General features: G+C 47.1%; 1 protein-coding gene across 1 annotated transcript in view; it reads right to left on the reverse strand.

Moving 5' to 3' along the window:
* LEKR1 (leucine, glutamate and lysine rich 1) overlaps positions 1-19,789 on the reverse strand; it is a 33,154-nt gene extending 13,365 nt beyond the window's left edge. Inside the window, exons 1-5 of the mRNA XM_071437017.1 lie at positions 19,559-19,789; positions 10,450-10,664; positions 6,472-6,591; positions 5,896-6,071; positions 5,000-5,185 (exon numbers count right to left, since the gene is read on the reverse strand). Coding sequence (XP_071293118.1) covers positions 5,000-5,185; positions 5,896-6,071; positions 6,472-6,591; positions 10,450-10,664; positions 19,559-19,606 — 745 coding nt within the window. The 5' untranslated portion in view covers positions 19,607-19,789. The remainder of the gene's footprint in view (positions 1-4,999; positions 5,186-5,895; positions 6,072-6,471; positions 6,592-10,449; positions 10,665-19,558) is intronic.
* Between the last annotated feature and the right edge of the window lie 526 nt (positions 19,790-20,315).

A 20,315-nucleotide genomic window follows, 5' to 3' on the forward strand; every position in this document is an offset into this window, starting at 1 on the left:
AAGTAACACCCCAAGGCCCTGCACAGAACAGAACTAATTCTTTGTATTTCTAATAGCTCATGTACTGTGTTCTCTATGATAATTTTTTTTTTTTGTCTACACAACAAAGTCCTTCTTTTAATTTGTGACTCACAAAAGTCTGGAAGGAGCCCAGGGATGGACTCCAGATTTCGATCCTTTCAGGAGACCTCAGCAGTGCCATCAGGAAGTGTCCAACTCACCCAGAGCTGCCAGGAACTGGGAGGATGTGCCAGGGGAGGAGGGCTGGGGTTTATCTCCCCCAGCATTTGCTGCTGACCACTGCCAGGCTGGGCTCCATGGGCCTGTGCCTCGCTCTTACACCTTCATGCAGAAAACCAGCAGAGAAAAGCAGAAAAAGGGACCGGATCCTAAATAGTTCTGAGTGGCACAAACCAAGGGCAGCCTCAACAGAATAAACCAACAACTGCAACCGTGCAATCATGACAATCTCCAAGACCTTCAAAATCCTTAAATAGGGAAAAAATGTTATTTTGGCAGAGCCTGCTCCCCTCCCACGCCCCCAGTGACACAGTGCAAGCATGCCTGCACTCAGAAGGATTGGATTTGCTCCTCCATGGCCAGAGTTCACACTCCACCATCAAAGGCCTGGGTCTAAAGCCTGAATTTTCTGCCTGTATTCCTGCCTGTTTGAAGCCAAGCTAACTGGGATATGTCACAATTCCTACAGACCTGCTTCTCCTACACATTAAAATTACTTTGAAATACTGGAAAAACTAAACAGGAAAAAAATGGAGATTCTGACCTTAATTTTCCTTGGGGATAATTTTTTACCCTCAGCATTTTAGGCCAAGCAGACAAAATAAAATAAAGACAATAAAGACACATCCTTTAATGCAGAATTATGGTTTGGGTTGGAAGGGACCTTAAATCCCACCCAGTGCCATGGCAGGGGCACCTCCCACTGCCCCAGGTGCTCCCAGCCCCAGTGTCCAGCCTGGCCTTGGGCACTGCCAGGGATGCAGGGGCAGCCCCAGCTGCTCTGGGAATCCCATCCCAGCCAGGAATTCCCAATCTCCCACCCAGCCCTGCCCTCTGGCACTGGGAGCCATTCCCTGGTTCCTGTCCCTCCATCCTTGTCCCCAGTCCCTCTGCAGCTCTCCTGGAGCCCCTTCAGGCCCTGCCAGGGGCTCTGAGCTCTCCCTGGAGCTTCTCCTCTCCTGGCTCCACAGGAGAACCTGGATTCCTGCTTCTCCTCTGGAAGCAAAGTGTGGCCCTTCCCTCAGTCACTCTCTGCAGCAGCCTGGTCCCAGCCCCTGGCAGGAGCTGGGATTGTTTGCCATGGATTCCTGTGCCTCCTGTGGCACTCAGGCTGCTGAAAAGCTCTAATGAGCCTTTGCCTCTCTCTCTGCTCCACCAGCAGCCCTGCACCCCCCAGCTCTGACCCTCCCCAGCCTTCCCACCACAGCTGGAATTCATAAAAAAATACATTTCAACAGCACTTGGAGCATGAACAGTGCTGTCTGCACTACCTACAGCTCAGGAAACTCTTCCCCCTTTGCATTTTCAAAGCTCTTCACAGTGGTTTTTAAAGTGCCATTAAAGACGCTCCAGGAGATGAAAACACCTCCTTTCCTTGAGGAGGGCTAACATTCCCTCTCCTTTCCTTGAGGAGGGCTAACATTCCCTCTCCTTTCCTTGAGGAGTGCTACCATTCCCTCTCCTTTCCTTGAGGAGGGCTAACATTCCCTCTCCTTTCCTTGAGGAGGGCTAACATTCCCTCTCCTTTCCTTGAGGAGGGCTAACATTCCCTCTCCTTTCCATGAGGAGGGCTACCATTCCCTCTCCTTTCCACGAGGAATGCTCCCATTCCCTCTCCTTTCCATGAGGAGTGCTAACATTCCCTCTCCTTTCCATGAGGAATGCTTGCATTCCCTCTCCTTTCCATGAGGAATGCTTGCATTCCCTCTCCTTTCCATGAGGAATGCTTGCATTCCCTCTCCTTTCCATGAGGAATGCTTGCATTCCCTCTCCTTTCCATGAGGAATGCTTGCATTCCCTCTCCTTCCCATGAGGAATTCTTGCATTCCCTCTCCTTCCCATGAGGAGTGCTTGCATTCCCCTCTCCAGCTGCAGTTTTCCATCCTCTCTCATCAGCCTCATCATGGCAGCAGACCACCAGGTTTAGACTGGGAGCTGGAGTAGCCTGTGGAGCAGGAGCAGCCAAAGACTGAAAATTCAGATTTTGGGAGCATCACCAGCAATTTCAACCCATCCAGAGCAAGGCCAGAGCTGTCATGAGCTAAAGAAAAGCCACAAGGACTTTGGGGAAGAAGGATGATTTTTTGATTTGTGATGAAGTAAAGGATCTAGCTGGTAATAAAATGAAAGCAGAAATCCTTTAGGAGCCCGTGCTCCTGCAGCCAGCACCAAGAACACAGACACATTATCACCATTAGTGGTTTTTGATCTGGGGACTCTGATTGATTGAACAATTCCCCAGCAGACCTCACCCTGTGTGGAGCACTTGTCAAGACCTGTCACCTCCCTCAACTGGGTGATGCTCTGTGAGGCTGAAAAGGGCCTTGAAGCCAGCAATCCAACTGATCCCACAAATCCCCCACAAAGGGAATCTCCAGAAAGCCTCCACAAGCATGAGAGCAAAAAACAACACCAGAAACAACTGCTTGGCCCCTGCAAATGCCTGCTGGGGTGGGAAATAATCATGACTTTACAATTCTGTGAGAAATATGCAACAGAATAATCTTCAAAATATTGGTTGCAGAAAGGAAAATCCTTTAAAAACATGTAAATCACAAATCCTGGTGGTTTTTATTATTTCTGGAGTGTCAAATTATTTCAAAGAGGGACTTTGGGGTAGTTTGTGGGAGGGAAAAAAAGCAAAATAAGGCAAAACCCCAAGCTCCCCCCAAAGCATGGACACTCAGGATGTGGCTGATTTCCACACCCCACTTTGGACAGGACAAATCCACTCCCTGGAACTGATTTCCAGTAAGATGCTGTTTGTTCCCACTCATTTATTTTAATACAATGGCAAACTCATTTCATATTTAATGATTGTTTCATGAAAAAGCTCTGTTTGGTATTTCAAAGAGAACCATTTTTATCAGCAGTGCATTAACTGGGTTTATTACCCTGATCCAGCAATGTGTTCCCTAGAGCCAGACCCCTTGAAATCCTGCTGGATTTGTGTTTTACTGATCCATTCAGGAAGGGTGGAATCCAAATGCCTGAGCCAGCAGCTTTCCTGCCTTGAAACTCCTTCTGGATACCCACATCAAACGTTTAACTGCTCCTTAATAACTCATTTATTAGCAAGTGACTGCTACATTTTATTAATCAATCTTAAAATGTATCACATAAAACATCAACCAGCTTAGATGGTATTTTTACTCATCATTAAGATTTTGCAGGGTCCTAATATTCTGTGTGAATTCCATATATGGAATAAGCTGTGTTTTCAGTTGTGTTTTCTCCATAAAATCTCAGTTGTTTTATATTTCACTGCAAATTTTCAGCCCGGGATAGTGGAAGGTGTCCCTGCCCATGGCAGGGGGGGAATGGGATGAGCTTTAAGGTCCCTCCCGACCCAAAACATTCCAGGATTCTGTGATAATTAATTGTGATGGGCTGGTGCAACATGCCAATTTAGGGAGGAAGCAAATTCAGGTTTTCAGAAGATCCAAGAAGCCATGCAGGCGCCCCAAAAATATGGAACACATTGAACAACCTTTAAAAGATGTAATAAAATAGAGACTGTGAAAACCTCTCTTTTAAGATAAGAACAGGCAATTGTAGATGGAGTTAAAAGGGGCAAAGCTGAAACTGGAAGTGTTTGTTTGCCATGCTCATGAACAAACCCTGAACCCATTGTTTGCAGCAACCTCTGGAGTAAACAGAGGGGAAAGGGAACCCCAGCTAAGGGCAGTTTTCCCATCACATAAACACAGCAATACAAGTGTTTGATGTTATGAGGTATTTCAGAGTGTGAGAGACCATCTGGTGAGATTTATGTGCACTGCTCCTTATAATTTCTACAAAGACAGAAGGTGTCGTTGCTGGAGCTTTTTAGCAGTATTGTTATAAAAATAAATAATTCAATAGTAAGATATTATTCTGTTATTACAATCTAATAATGAGTGACATGTCCATGCTAAGGGATGGTGACTCAGGGATGGGATCTCACACCTGCTGTCTCCACAGGTGCTGCAGGAGCAGTGAAGTGACCATCACTGGGAAGTGACCATCACTGGGAAGTGACCATCACTGGGAGCTGCTGCTTTCAGGGTGTCCCCAGGCTGAGCACAGGGCAGCTGGGCACTGCTGTGCCTGCCTGGGGACTGCAAACCCTGCCTGGAGCAGCACAACCTCACTTGTGTTCCCAAGATCCCAAATACCTCTGAGCCAGAGCTGTGAATGCAAGAGAGAAGAGATCCAAGAGGCACCCACATACATAATCCTTTTGCAGTGAGTTTTTGTCTGCACACAGCTCCCAGGGTGTCACTCTAAGTGCTGTCACTGCTCTCATCCTTCCCAAGAGCATTTTCTGCTTCCTGGGACACAATCAAGGGCAGATCATTGGAGTCTGCTGTTAATGACTCAGAGGAAAGGGCCTGGCCTGACCTGTCCTGCTTTTCAGTCCTGCTCTGAGAGCCAGAAGTCCTTGCTGGTCCTGCACTCAAAATGAGACCAATTCTCTGAATTTTACCCTCAGAGCCTGATGTTCTGCTTAAGATGGACAATTAACAGCAGGATTGTGTTCCACCACCTTCACTGTTTCCCTCTTTTTCTTGCCTTGCCCTCCCAGCCAGCTGCCTGGTGCTCCCAGCAGGGTCCAGATTCCTTGGAATGACATTCCCTCCTTCTCACTGCAGACACCCACCTTTTATTCAGGCCTGTTGAGTCTTTTCACAGTAACAACCACAACAACTCTGGTGCTTTTAAAAACACTTTTTCCCCCCCTGGGATTTTTGCTAGAAAAGATAAGAACTTCTCTTACCCAGAGTTTCCTTCTGCAGCTCCCGGCACCGACTCTGGAGCTCGTTGCCCTGCTGAAGGGAAGTTTGGAGCTGCTGAGTTTTCAGCTCAACTGTGTCAGCCACCTCAGTGAGGTGCTTGACCTTCTCCTGCAGGCACTCGTTCTCCCGCTGGGATTTTGCCAATCTTTGGTTCAATTTGGGTATTTCTGAGGAGGCAAAACAAACCCATGCAGACTGCTGCTATTTTATGTTAGTCATGAACAAGAACATCAAAGCTTTTAAAATGGCATTCACAGGCCAGCAAAAATAAGTAGGGCTAAACAGTTTTGATGGGGAAAGCTGGATTTGAGGATGGGTGTGATATTCCTGGTGTGGCACTAGTCTGAAGGGGAAATGTTGGATGAGGGATACAGAGCCTGTGTAAGAAAGGCTCCACTCCAGCTCCCCTGGCCCTTGTGGGAGCAGGAAGGGGCCAAGGGAATTCTGGCCAGCCCAGAGGCTGCTCTGTGCCCCTCCAGGCCCCAGGACTCCTCAGATAAGGGGGGCTGCACTTGGCAGAGCTCGTTCTCACCCAGGAATGGAGCAGGGAGAGCTGCTGCTCTTGGGTGTGGCTTTGCTCCAGAGGTCCTTGCTGGTCCTGCACTCAAAATGAGACCAATTCTTTGAATTTTACCCTCAGAGCCTGATGTTCTACTTAAGATGGGCGATTAACAGCAGGACTGCATTCTCCACCTTCATTATTTTCCCCTTTTTCTTCACTTGCCCTCCCAGCCAGCTGGAAGGGAAGAGGGGCAGCCTGTCCAGCTTGGGGGGCAGCACTGCAGGACACTCCAGCAGCTCCCACAGGGGGGATGCTGGACCAGCACCCTGGAGGATCCTTTTTTCTCTTGCCCAAAATGGTTGCAGGATGCTTTACCTGTCAGAGCTTCTTTGCTCATGGCTTTTATTTGCCGAAAAATTTCCTCCTTCATGGCAGCAAAGTTCTCCATGTTGCTGGAGATGACCTCTTTAATACTGTCTAATTCACTTCTAATGAAAGGGAACAGTGAGACAGCCTTGCTCAGGGTGGAGCAATGGTGTTCCAAGGTAGTTCTGCAAGAAAGAAAAGATACCAGATGTATATTTATAAATTATTCTGGAAATAAAACTTGGGAATTGGACTAAGCTTGACAACTACACTGCCATAATCTGGTAATTTATACTGCATTGGGTTACAATAATTCAGTGTATGAAGTGTGCTGTGTGTTGAATATATGTATTATAAGTTTCTCCATCTAAATGTTTAGAGCTTTTATACATACATGAAGAAAACTGGGTTTGTTTCATCATTTCAAAATCTGGTACAGGAAACCATACAATCATTTTTAATTGAGAAATCAGAGTAATCATGTTTAAATGCCTGTATGCCCAGGTTTATGGTGAGTCTTTATAAATAATATATATGTAAGAAACAGAGCACTTCCAACATCAGCATTTCTTTTTGGGTTCTCACCTGAGCACCTGTGACTGCTTGTAGGCAGCTTCCTTCTCCTCTTGGAAATACTGCAAATCAGCTTTCACAGTTTTCATCTCCTCCTGCTTGGTTTTCAGTTCCACCGTCAGGGTTTTTATCCTAGAGACATAAAGACAATAATCAGAATTGTTTGCAGCAATAATCAACCCCCAACTTTGGTTTCAGCTTTCTCAGGGCAGGAGCCAGCTCTGTGCTGGCCTCAGGCACAGCAAACACCTCCAGACCCATCCCCTCGAGGTGTTCCTCACCTCTAACATTTACCTTGGGAACCGTCTTTGCAGCACCAGTTTGTTTTTCAGGCACAGCTATCCCAGTGTAAATAAACACAGTTCAAACATTGCTCTTTCAACAATTCAGCACTTGCTCCCATAATTGTCAGGAAATGAATGGAACTGCACAGGAATAAAAGAGCTGAATCCAGTTCCCTTCCTGTGGTACATGTGAGGAACAATCCCACACAGCACATCAGCCCCAGCTGTTTTCTGGAGATAACCATCCTAAAGCAGCCTTCCAGCCCCAAAAATACCACGCCAGTGACAAGCATCTGTTAAAAACCAGCCCCTGTTTAAGCTTTCAACACCTACTGCTCACACAGAGAAAATGATCTATTTGTCTCCTGGTGACTCATTGCCACAAGTAAATAAGTAATGTTTGAATAGACAAGAATTTTACAAAACCAAAGGCTGGCAGAAGCACTACATCAGCCTTGGCTTCAATTTGAAACAGCAGAAGAGAATGAGGATGATTTATGCTGAAAATATATAAAAATTAAACCGAACTATGACAGTGCATTAGTTACTGTTATCACACAGATCAGCACCAAAATGCACCTTTAAAACAATATCAGTTCTGGTTAAGAAACCTGGATCTGCAGAGCTCTGACAAAATCTGAACTGAACATCTGGGGGTTAGAAAGCAAGTTTTTGGGGCTCAGTTGTGAACCCTAGAACAAAAAAAAAAAAAAAAAAACAAAAAACCAAACAAACCAACCAACCAAACAAACAAACAAAAAAAACAAACAAAAAACCAAACAAACAAAAAAAAACCACCCCAAAAAAACTGAAGACATTCCTGGCATTACCTTTTTAGGAAATTTTACCCATTGCTACCTGAAAATTTCCAGGAGGGGAGAGAGAAAATCTGTTGGATTGTGACTGGGAGCAGAACTGTTGTCACTTACAAGAAAATGTCCATCCCCTAAACAGCTACAGGAATTCAAATCAGTTTGCAGCTGAGGAAAAAATCGGGGATTTATCAGTGACCAATAACAAATCCAAACTCTGGGAGCCAGGGAGAGCCAGATGCTCATTTTCCATTCTCATTCTGGAATGGGGAGCATTTGAAGATCTTTTGGATTAAAAAGAAACTGGAAAATAAGGAGAGACACATTTTCTTCCTCTTTCCATTCCAGAGCTGACATGAAAGGGATGCTTCCTGCTCAGTCACACACTAATGAACCCGTGGAAAAGGCAAGACCATTATAAACCCGTTATTTGGGGGATTTTAGCACAAAGGGAGAGTGCAGTGGACGGTCAGAAGCTGGCAGTTGGAGAATGCTAGGCACAGGCTGATCTCAGAGAGCATTCCCAGCCTGTGCTGGCATCCCCCGGTGCTGCTCTGGGGCACAGGGAGGTGTCAGGACACGCTGCAAACACCCTGAGGGTGCCAGAGCAGGAGGAGCAGCTCCCCTGGCCCGGTGGGACGGGGCAGCGCTGGCACTGCCAGCCAGGACAGAGGCACTCGGCAGCCTGGAACACCCTGTCCAGAAAAGGCCCCACCCCAGCATTTTCACTGCCATGAAACACGGGGAGCTGCCCAGAGCCAGGAGCTGCTCACTTTCATTTCACAGCCAGGAGCTGCTCGTTTTCAGTTCAGAAAGTGGTGAAGTCACCACCCCTGGAATGTGGATGTGGCACTTGAGGACATCTTTAGCATTTACATCTATTTTACATTTCCTGCACTGGATGAGGCTGAATGTCGCTAATTAAATTAATAATAATCGAATTAATTACCAAGACTGAGGTGATTCTAACACAGAATAAGGTTGAGCAGTAGGATCAGTGCAGTTTGTTCCCCTCATCCTGCCAGGATCCCAAAGGAAAGGTAACTAAGGACAGGCAAACTCCCAGGTGGCTTTCAAGGTTAACCACAGGTACCAACAGGGATAGCTGAACCTAGAGGGAACAGAAACCTGAAACAGCCTGCAACTGATAAGAGATTCAATCCCTTGGTCTAGCAGAGATAAAAGTAAGAAAAAGGCATGTTTGGCTTCTGGGAGCAGTGATTTGTCAGCCTGGCCAGACCCAGGATGTTGAATAGTTTATACCACAGCACAAGGTAGTCAGAGAGGCCCAGGACAGCAAGGAGAAGATAAGGAATATTCAGCCAAGTTTCTTAACAAGGCACCATGGTTGATTTATGGCTGGAATGGAAACCTACTGCAAGTATCCCACTTGATTTCAGCAGCTTTTAAATCAAGCGGAGCCTTAGGGGAGAAAAGTGCAGAGATAAAAATTTTATTAACTGTTCCAGCTTTACTACAGAAAGTCAGCTCAATGAAAATTTAAAGTTTAGCTCTGGCAAATGAGCCTCAACAAGAAGAATGTGCTGTCAGTGCATTTGCTCACACGCTGCCACCAGAGCTGCCACCCAGGGTCGTTAAAGGGACAAGGAGCAAACAAGCTTTAAAAATAGATATTAAACCACAGAAAATATTAAATATCGGGAAGGAGGGGTGGAAAATGTTAAATTTTAAATTTAAAAGATATTGCAAGAAACATCATGAGTAACTTACAAGATAAATGCATTTTGTTCACTTTCGTGGGAACTTGTGCTCTAAAATGAATCTTTTATTACTAATATTAGCAAGCAAAAGCCTAACTAAATCCATTAATTAATTTTTTAACAGTATTTGAGTGATTCTCCCCAAAAAAGCAAGTTTCCAAAGCATTTCAGTCCAATCTCAAGAGCACCTTCAGCTCTACATCCCTTGGTGTGAGGCAGTCACACAAGGAACACCCTTCCTAGGGATCCCAAAAATCAAACTGAGCTGATAATTAAAATAAGAACCTCATCCTTACAAAAAAAACTTCTGTCTGTTTTAGTCAGATGAGCCAAAAATTACCCAGGAGTTTCTGGTAGCTTCAATCCATCAGCAGCAAACTTGAGCAAACTGCATTTTTACAAAGTACCTTTTATTAATTGACTATAAACATCAATTCTTTATAGTCCTACTGTAATTGATTAATGGAATATAACAATAGATTCCAAAATGTGTGCATGGCAAAGGATACAGACCCTGTAAGTATGAGCTGAAAGAACACACTTGAAGGTCCTAATTGTGCCCTGAAAAATCCAAACGTGGCTCCGAGATCCATCATTAATTACTGGAGTTTCATGGTACAAAACTCCCCCTTTAACTGGGGCCTTCCCATATCTGTAAGGATTTGAAACCCCCTGTTTGTGAAGCAAAATGCCCCTGGCATTTGCCAGACTGTTCCTCACTGCTTTAGGATTCTGTACCAGCCCTGCAGAGAGGGAATCCTGAGATTGCCAGGGAAAAGCACTGGGAATTCTTTACTGTGAGACAGCCAGCCCAAATCTCAGACCTGTGGCACTCCCAGTCCTGTGGAATTTCATTTGGAATATTAGAGATTTATTATAAGATGATAAGATGAGATATTAATCTTTTCCCTTTGGGAGTGTGTGCAGGGGAAATCCCTCTGAGTGCTTCTGGCCTTTCCTTCACCTTCCACATATTGACTGCTCCTAAACTGCTCAGGAATTCTGAACCTGCTTCCCCAGGACGCTGTGAAAGATGATTTAAATCAAGTATTACAGTGTACATGGGCCATCTGAGAACAGAAATACAACTGTTATTTGTATCTGAAGCTGCTTTGTGCTGCAATTCCCTGCCACACGCAGGAGAGGATTCCAGAGGAGATGCTGTGCTCTGACCTTTCCGTCTTGGATTCGCTCTCAGCCCGGCAGCGCTCAAGGTCGTGGTGGAGGGCCTGCAACTCTGCCTGAAGCCTCTGCTCCCGTTCCAGGCTTCCCTTATAAACTTTAATCTCCTTCTCCATTGCCTTCACTTTGTCTTCCATCACCTTGAACTCGTGGAGTGTCAGGTAGCTGACTCCGCAGTATTTGCACACTGTCTGGTCCCGGGGCATCTACAGAGAGAGGAAATGCTTCAGAGTGTCTCAGAGAAACAGGCTCAGCTAAAAAAACCCTCAGTCATGCTAAGAAATAATCTAATGCTAAGATCAGATGATGTTATTGCTTTAGCAAATAAAGACAAAGATCTTCATTAACAAAATGAACCCCAGCTAGAGCAGCACTTTTCCTTCCTGGCAACTTCCCAAGATACATCAATTTGATATGTGGGAACTCCCACTGAAATGCTGAAGTGCTTCTGAGTTAGGTTGGAGGTATTAATGGGAAATGAAATGCTGTGTTTTATAAAGCTATTTCATTAATGAATCTGGGATTACCAGATAAATGTTATTTCTCTGGGTTTCCGACAACTCAAATCCAAGTGAAGGAGGCAAGAGGAGGGAGAGTGAATAAAGTGAGGTAGTCCACAATCTTCACAAAAATAATCGATGAGTGATGCTGATGTGGTGTCCGTGGCACTGGGGTGCTGTGGATTCTGCACCCCCTTTGCCAGGAATGGAGGACTCAGGACTGGTTATAAAACACAGAGGAAAGGCCATGCATTAAACTGGGAAACAGACTTTTCCAACTGAGCTGGTTATTAACCTTGAAGCAGGGAACATGCAAGCACCTGTTCAAACAGTTTAAATCCAATTAAGAAACTTTGCTTTACAGAAGAAAAAAATGATGTTTTGAGACATTGGGATAAACAGAAAGAAACCCTACTGAGAGGAAAGAAAAGAACTTTCAAAAATCTTAAATTGAAGACTCATACAACAACCTTTAGGAGTTTAAATACATTTTGAGATAAACAGCGTTTTAGGGTGCCCTAGACAGGCTTTATTTCCCCATTTCTTAGTGTTGCTCCAGTTTAAACCCCCCCTGGTCGCAGCTGCTCTGGAGGAGCCGAAAATGCAAGTTTATTTTTCCTGGCAGCTGCAGCCTGTGCTTGGAAACCTGAAACTGTTCTTCAGGATAAGTACCCCGAAGTTCCAAAGCACTGGAATGAGTGGAAAAGGACAAAACGAGCTGTGCAGGGAGCACAGGAGGAGGGGGTTTATCAGGGAGGACACGGTGCTCTGTGCAGCACAGCCACTGCTGCTGCTCACACAAATAGCTGAGAACTTTCGCTGCTGCTCCCATCAAAAACAAGATAGAATCACCAGGGGGCTGAACTGGAAAGGGCTTGTGCATGTACCAAAACTTCTTAGTTTACAGTTTTGTTACTGAATGTCAAAATAAATGAAGTCATAGAACAACAAATACTCCCTGTCTGGGCTCAGCTGGAAGTGCTCTCCTTCCCATCCATTCCTCAGGTGAAATGAAAATCCGGGAGGATTCCTGATCAGGTTGGATTTTTACAGTATTTGCTACAGAGTCAAAAAATCACAGAATAGGAAATGCTGTGTAAGTCAGGACCTTGCTCTGCACATTAATAATTACCCTGCAAGCACTGCAGTAAGTGTACAGATTGAACAGCTTCCAAATATCCACCTTAATACATGGAACAGCTCCCTGGCACCAGGAATGGATTTGGCACACGCTGAGTGATGCCAGCCACAGTTAATTTAACTCCTGCACATCTGTCCAGTGTATCTGGAAAATTACCAGGACCCAGATGAACGTGAATAGAGCAAGGAAGGCACTGACCTGATCTCCCATCCTAAATCCAAGGTTCCTCTCTCATGGAATCACAGAAGGGTTTGGGTTAAGAGGGACCTGAAACCCCACCCAGTGCCACCCCTGCCATGGCAGGGACACCTTCCCCTGTCCCAGGTGCTCCCAGCCCCAGTGTCCAACCCAGCCTTGGGCACTGCCAGGGATCCAGGGGCAGCCCCAGCTGTGCCAGGGCCTGCCCACTCTGACAGGGAACAATTCCTAATTCCAAATATCCCATCTGACCCAAGAATTCCAATATCCCATCTATCCCTGCCCCCTGGCAGCCTTGTAAATAAATGGTCTTTCCAGGAGAAAAGCTCCACCAGGCCTTGTCTCTTGGACACCAAAGTTGACCAACCATTAAACAAAATCTGTAGGAAACAAACTCATCAGTTCTTGTGCTTACAAATTACCTTTTCTGACCTTTTCTGGAACAGTGAAACTGCTGAGTAACCACAAAGGATGTGTATTAAACACAAAATCATGGTTTCAGATTCCATATTTCACTGTTTCCATTTGATAAAAACACTGTTGTCATCTTAACTTCAAAGCAGGAAAAAATCAGGGGAAAATCAGTTTGGAAGGAATAGAAAAGGAAACTACCAGAGCTCTGAGTAGAAAGGGGACTTACGTGTCCTGAGTGAGCACTGAGGACAAGCAGTGAACAGAAAAAATCAATTAGGAATTGAAAAACCAGTTTTGCTGAGGACAAAGGGCTTGATCTGGGAAGATATTTATCCATAAGACTTTGAGCTACAGTTGTGAGTGATGCACAGATGCTGTAAAGCATCTGGGGGAGCAGTTTCCACTCTGCAGTTGGTTTTGGAAGGAAATATTATCCCCTGGTTACAAAGATTTCTTTAGCTACCAAGGCAAGGGGAGGACTGAGCCAAGAGGGATAATCACTCAAATTACATCTGTCTGACTCAGTTTCATCTGTAGAGCATAAGCTGCAAGGAAAAAAGGAAAAGAAATTGGTGGTCTGGACCATTTTTAGCCTTTTGAACGATGAGACAGGAATTTGTACCACTTGAACTTGACCAAATAACTCCAGGGTGTGTCAGCTCGTGCACCACCACCCCTCTCCTCTGGAATTTGACATTCCACCCACAAACATCCCCGGATGGATGGAGAGCTGGATTCCTGTTTAGAGGATGAGCTCCTCTCTCATTTGGCAGGGCTTTGGCATTAGAGCACGCAGCACAGGGATCACTCCTCACAGAACCCCCAAACTGCTCAGCCTGGCCATGGAACGCCACCATCCCACAGCACCCACGCCCCCGGGTGCCCCATCCACAGGGCTGAGAAACCCCTGCACGCCTGGGGACCCCACCACAGCTGGGCCAGGCTGGAATTTCTCCCTTTCCATGGGGAAATTCCTCCCAACACCCCCCTGTGCTCCTTGGTCCACAGCCCTTGCTCCCTTGGTGGATCTGTCAGGACTGAGATTGAATCAGCAAGGACTGGTCAAAACCAAAAAACTCCGTATTTGTCCAAATTAAACTTGTAGCTGGAAACAAAAAAGTCAAGAAAAAATAAATAATCCTTGTGCTGCATCTGGGTGGTCTTGAATTATTTCTGTATGTTGATTTATTCTACTTTATTACCAAATTTTACTTTCTTTTTTGTTTCACTCCTCTCCCACATTATTTTCATGTTTCTCATCCTGTCTGTCCCTGTTCTGACACACCAGTCAATCCCTACTGCACAAAAAGAAATGATGACTCAAAGCACACCATTGATTTTTGAGGAAGAAAGGGGAGTCTTTTTGATGTATATACAAAATGAGGAGGTACCAGATTGAAATTTATATTTGCCTTAGTCAAAGAAATATTTTTAAAAGGTCTCAGTAGAAACTTCACTTCTTTTAAAAGAAACAAAGTGTATTATGAGCCAAGTTTTCAATCAGCATCTACCCCAAAGCACTACAGATGGTACTGCTGAGCCACTCTGCTCACATCATTATTTGCTCCCTGCCCATAAAAATCGCAGTTGCAAAATAAAAATCCCTGTGCTCGCTTTGAACACGTGAACAGTGGAGAAACAGGCTGGGAGCAAAACCAGGAGGTTGCTTCACCCAAAACATGCCCTGGGAAAATCCCTGTGTCCCTACAGGAAACAGCACTGGGAGCTCAGGGAGCTGAACCCATTGCAGCCTGGAGGAAACAGAATAATGAACCCTAACCCTGTCACACTCCCCGAGCCTGCAACACCAGCACAGCCCAGCACCCCTTCCCTGAGCTCCCCACCTTGCCCGGGATGTGGCAGGGCACGTTCCAGCTGAGAACCCCGCCCCAGGGCTGCCGCCAAGCATCTCATGACAAAACACAGCACACAAAGCGTGATTTAGCCCATCGTTAACCAGAGCTTTGCCTGAGTAACTCTGCAGCCCTAGGTGGGATTGTCAGGAAGCCCCTCCTGGCTGTAACTGGGAGGTGAGGAGATGCCAGTCCCTGCAGCACGCCTGGACACTGGTGCAGAAAAGGTGGAAAACCTTGGCTGTAGTGAATACAACCCTGGTTTTGTGAGAAAACCTTGGATATAGAGAATACAACCCTGGTTTTGTGAGAAAACCTTGGAAATAGAGAATACAGCCCTGGCCTGATGAGAAAAGATTGGTTGTAGTGAATACAACCCTGGTTTTGTGAGAAAACCCTGGATATAGAGAATACAGCCCTGGTTTTGTGAGAAAACTTTGGATATAGAGAATACAGCCCTGGTGTGATGAGAAAAGCTTGGATATAGAGAATACAGCCCTGGTTCTGTGAGAAAACCCTGGATATAGAGAATACAGCCCTGGTTTTGTGAGAAAACCCTGGATATAGAGAATACAGCCCTGGTGTGATGAGAAAAGCTTGGCTGTAGTGCCTAGAGAGGGTAGGGAGTGTCCCTTAGGGCAGATGCTGAACCATCTGGGTACAACCCAGGCAGTGCCCAGGGGCCTGGAGCCACCTGGGACGGTGGAAGGTGTCCCTGCCATGGCACCTGAAGGTCCCTTCCAACCCAAACCATTGCAGGATTTTCTCCCAGAGCACTCCCCAGCACTCAGAACACTCCCACAGCAGGAGCCTGACACCCCAACAGCACAGAACATTACAAATCCCACAGCTGAGGGCTGAAAACCTCCGTGGGCACTGGAGCAGCTGGGGGACATCACCTCCAGGAGCATCCAGGGGGCCAGCAGGATGCTGAAAAGGGCTCTGCCATCCTGCCATGCTAATGTAGAGGGCACAAACTGGAAATTTATCTGCTCTTAAATGCCTGCTGGTGCCACTGCAGCACGTCCCAAGCACAGAGCTGTGCTGTCCTGGTGGACGGGACAGGCCTGTGGGCTCCCAGCCACAGCTGGAACTCTGTGTTCCAGAACCTTCCACAGGAAAACCCCAGTGCTGGGTTCACAGAGAGCAGGAGGAGGGGAAGCTGCCGTGATGTGCTCACACAGAGCCCATACTGTGCCCGGGCTACAGCACGTGTGGAGAGGCTCCGGGCACCCCTTGCTGCTTGTGGTGTACCCGATAGCCTGGGGACACCACAGGACGCTCTGTCCTCGTGGGGAACAGCCCCGGCCTCAGCTCCTCACTCCTGGCCTCAGACAGCTCTCAATCTCTCAGGGGATCTCGGCCCTATTAAGTTTATGATTTATGGTAACAAAGCTTTTTTTTTTTTTTCTTTTTTCTTTTTTTTTTTTTTCAAATAAAATATGAAATTAAATACAACTGTGTTTGCTGCTTTGAGGACTTGGGTCATTCTGCTGCTGTTCTGTTTCCTGTTTCAGGGAGATCCTCAGTGCAAAGCTGCATCTTCCCTCCTATTTCCCTCCACTCCCACAGAACTTTAATTAAAGTCCAAAGGCACAAAAAAATGATTCATCTACCACTGGCAACAAACAACTACCAAGGTGAAATATAAAAGCCTTGAGGGAAAATTAAACCAAAATAAAACATTAACCAAGCAACAAAACCAGAAGTCCCCAAAAATACACATCCATGACATTGGGTCAAGGAAACACTAACTCCCTTCTGTACTCTGCTGGGCTCTGTGACACCTCTCAGGCTGAGCTGCTTACAGAAACTCTATGTAAATACATTACAAGTAGGCATTAAAAGCCACTGATTTCCATCTTTACTAACAATTAGTTCCCAAGAAGTATGCAACTATAAATATAAAAGAATACTATAAATTTTAATAATGGACATGTAGATGTTTTATTTACCTATTGATTTTTTTTTTAATTTAGCACCCATCTTGCAATGAATGTGAAATGCAATGTTGTGAAAGGGATGTGAGAGCAGAAGGAATGAGAGAGAGAGAAGAAAGCAGGGACATGTAGAAGTTTTCACACACTTCTCTGAGGCAAAATAGATCAGAACATAAAGAACCAAGGTCCCTTCACATCTACCATTCCCTTAAAAAATGAGAAATCTCCTTCCATGCAATGTTGTGAAAAGGGTGTGAGAGCAGAAGGAATGAGAGAGAGAAGAAAGCAGGGACACGTAGAAGTTTGTACACAGTTCTCTGAGGCAAAATAGATCAGAACATGAGGAACCAAAGCCCCTTCACATCATTCCTTTAACAAAATGCTGAGAAATCTCCTTCCCTCTAGACTAAAACCTCCTTGAAAATAAAACCTTGATAAGCAGCTTGTGCAGCTCCAAGGAGAGGAAAATGAGAGCCTGTCCTGGGAGGCAGCTCCTGGGTGCCATGTGAATGCCACAACCCAACATCCAGCATCCATCCATGCATCCATGCATCCATCCATCATCCCTCCATCCAAGCGCCTGGCCAGGGCACATCCCTCACCCTGGGCAGCACTCAGTGCCTGAGAGGCTCCATCCCTGCAGCCCCATGTGCTCCCTGGGCCTGCACAGCCACCCTGGGAGCCCGTGCTGTGCTCCATCTGGCACAGCCAGCCACAGCTGGCACAGCCAGCCACAGCTGGCAGGGAGATCCCAAAGGAGAGGCTGTAAAATCTGGGCAGCAGAGAACGGGAAGGGAAGGAGCACATGTGTGCAGAAAGGATGGCAGATACAAGGAGAGGAAATGGTGGGAATGACTTGTAGTGCCTTGTAACCATGCTGAGGAGGAGATGAGCACAGCACAGGATGTGTCAAACCCCGGCACTTTCCCATCCCAAACCCCGGCCTGTCGCTGCCTTGGAGCTCACAGGTGGCACGAGGAGGATGGGACAGGAGCAGAACTCTGTCCATATCTGCAAATCCTGTGTCCTCTGCACCAGATCTTTTGTTAAAGGTGGGATCACCTTTGTACCCAGCACTGGTGGCACCTCCAGAGATTGCTTCATTACTTTGAGGGACAAGTTGAAGTGACAATGCCACTGGGAGAATTCCACATCGGCCTGGGACAGCTCCTCCAGAGTTTCAGAGCAGTCAACCAAAGCACACCCAGAAATGTGAGGAAAAGACTCATTTGTACCTGGAAGTGAACCACCACCTCCTGTGAGCAGTTACTGTGCCTTCAGGTATTTTCCAGAATGAGCAAACCCAGTTCTGTTATCCTTTCTTAGGAGATTTTAAAGCTCTTTTTACTATTTTTGCTCTTTTCTAAATTCCCATCAGTCACATCATTACTTTTAAAGCCTGCAGCTCAGAACTGAAACCTCAACAGCCCTGGACAGATGGACAACAAAGACCCAAGTTTCACATGTGATTCCTATTACAATTATTGAGATATTCAAACTATTAATACATTAATAGATTCTTTCTGTGTAATGTCCCTTTGTTCATATTATTCTGCTTATAACCTGATTACAGCCCTCAGGCTGTTAAGTTTGACAAGGGGGTTATTATGGATTTTGTATTGATGCATTGGATTAATTTTAAATGCCTTATTTTAATCCAAGATCCTGGCTCAACAGTAACCAGCAGCCACTGACACTGCTGCTGACAGAACTCATGTCCCTGCATTTCTGTGCCTGCCCTGGCTGCTGCTCCCTCCTTGTGCCAGCACACGCCAAGCACATGGAGCAGGAACTGCCTCAGGAACTGATCCCAACATAAAACAGGCCCAAGTGCCACCAAACTGCAGCTTTAAGTCATTAAAGGAAATATTAAGCAGTAACCAGCTCCAGGAGGATTCCCTCGTTCAACAGTTTGGTACAACTGTTTCTGGGAGAAGCTTACACTGATTTTTGCTCACCACTGTACCCCGTTGGGGCTAAAAAACTAACTGCTAAATTAACAAACTTAGTGGGATCCTTCCTGCCACCAAAACAGCTGCTCACGAGTCTGAAAGTGTTCCACAGCTTCTTCCCTTCTTCTTTTTTAAGGCTAAGTATTTATTTTCCCTTTCTTTATCCATCTTACCCATCCTTGATTTCTCAGAAATCATCTCAGAAATTGTCTGAACAGTTTCCAGGACTAAGCCAGGGAGAATTTCTCCAGGCTGAGTACACAAAGCTTTTAAATGACTTGTCAATTATGAGCTGCAGACCGAGGAATGAGGACAGCTGGGTGTTGTACTGCCAGAGTGAAAACTTGATAGTGTTACAAAAAGTGACTCGTGTTCCACTTGAGTGCAGCCTCCTCCTAAATTGAGCCATATAAACAGCAGCGCTGTTACACCGGCAATCATCTGTCTGGCAAACAAAGGAACACACAAAGACACGAGGGGAAAGGAAGGGGAATGTTCCGTCCCTGTGTGTGTTGATACTCCTCTGGAACATGTCATGCTCTGCAGTCCTTCCGAGCTCCCGGCAGCAAAACACGCCAGAACAGGGGAAATCTGAGACTCACCTGCAGTGACAGCCCAGCACAGGGCGAGGTGTTCCCCAAAACTCACCTGCAGTGACAGCCCCGGCACAGGGCGAGGTGCTCCCCAAAACTCACCTGCAGTGACAGCCCCGGCACAGGGCGAGACATTCCCCAAAAGTCACCTGCAGTGACAGCCCCGGCACAGAGCAAGGTGTTCCCCAAAACTCACCTGCAGTGACAGCCCTGGCACAGGGCGAGACGTTCCCCAAAACTCACCTGCAGTGACAGCCCCGGCACAGGGCAAGGTGTTCCCCAAAACTCACCTGCAGTGACAGCCCCGGCACAGACTCAGGTGTTCCTCTGCAGGGTTCCTATAGAATTACCGTAATTACACCGCACAAAAGAGTGAGGAAACCCAACACCCAACCTAACCCAGGGCCAAAATGTGCAGACAATGCACCGGTGCTCACAGGCCTGTGCAACATCCCTGAACTGCTGCAGGAGCTCCGAGTGTCGGGGTCTGGCATTTCCACAGCTCGTACCTTGCGGATCTCCTCGGGCAGCGCGTGGACGGGGCCGCGCCGCTCCATGGCCTCCCGCGGGCTGGGCGGCGGGCTCTGGGAGCGGGGGAGGGCTCGGGGTTCCGGGAGCGGCCGGGGCTCGGGGGTCAGGGCCCGCCGGGGTCCCGGCCGGGGGGACCCGTGAGGGGCGGGGGGGGCGCGGCGGCGGCCGCCATTTTGTGGCCGCGGCGTCCGCCGTAACCGCGGCAACGGCGCGTGCGCGTCACAGGGGCTGAGGTGAGGGCGGCGAGGGGAGCGCCGCTGCAGGATCGGGGTTAAATGCGCCCCAAAACCCCCCTGACACCCCAAAGCCAGCCCTGACATGGCAAACACGGCTCCCCAGAGCCGGTCCTGGCACCCCGAAGCCGGCCCCGACATCCCCAATTGGGCCTTGACACCCCAAAGCCAAACCTTGACACCCCAAATTCTACCCTGCCACCCCGAAGCCGGCCCCAAAATCCCGAATTCGGCTTTGACACAACAAAGACAAACCTTGACACCCCAAATTCGACCCTGCCACCCCGAAGCCCCCCAATACCCCGAAGGGAAACCCTGACACCCCAGATTCGGCCCTGCCACCCCAAATTTGGCCTTGCACTCGCAAAGCCACCCCCAATGTCCCGAATTTGGACCTGGCATCCCAAACCTGTGCCTGACTCCCCAAATTCTCTACTGACACCCCAAAACCACCTCTGCCCTCCCCCCCCCCCCCCCGGCCTGCCCTGACAGCCCAAATTTA

The sequence above is a fragment of the Agelaius tricolor genome, unplaced genomic scaffold (assembly GCF_023055355.1).
Source record: "Agelaius tricolor isolate 1412-34295 unplaced genomic scaffold, bAgeTri1.0.p SCAF_12, whole genome shotgun sequence".
Lineage (NCBI taxonomy): Eukaryota > Metazoa > Chordata > Aves > Passeriformes > Icteridae > Agelaius > Agelaius tricolor.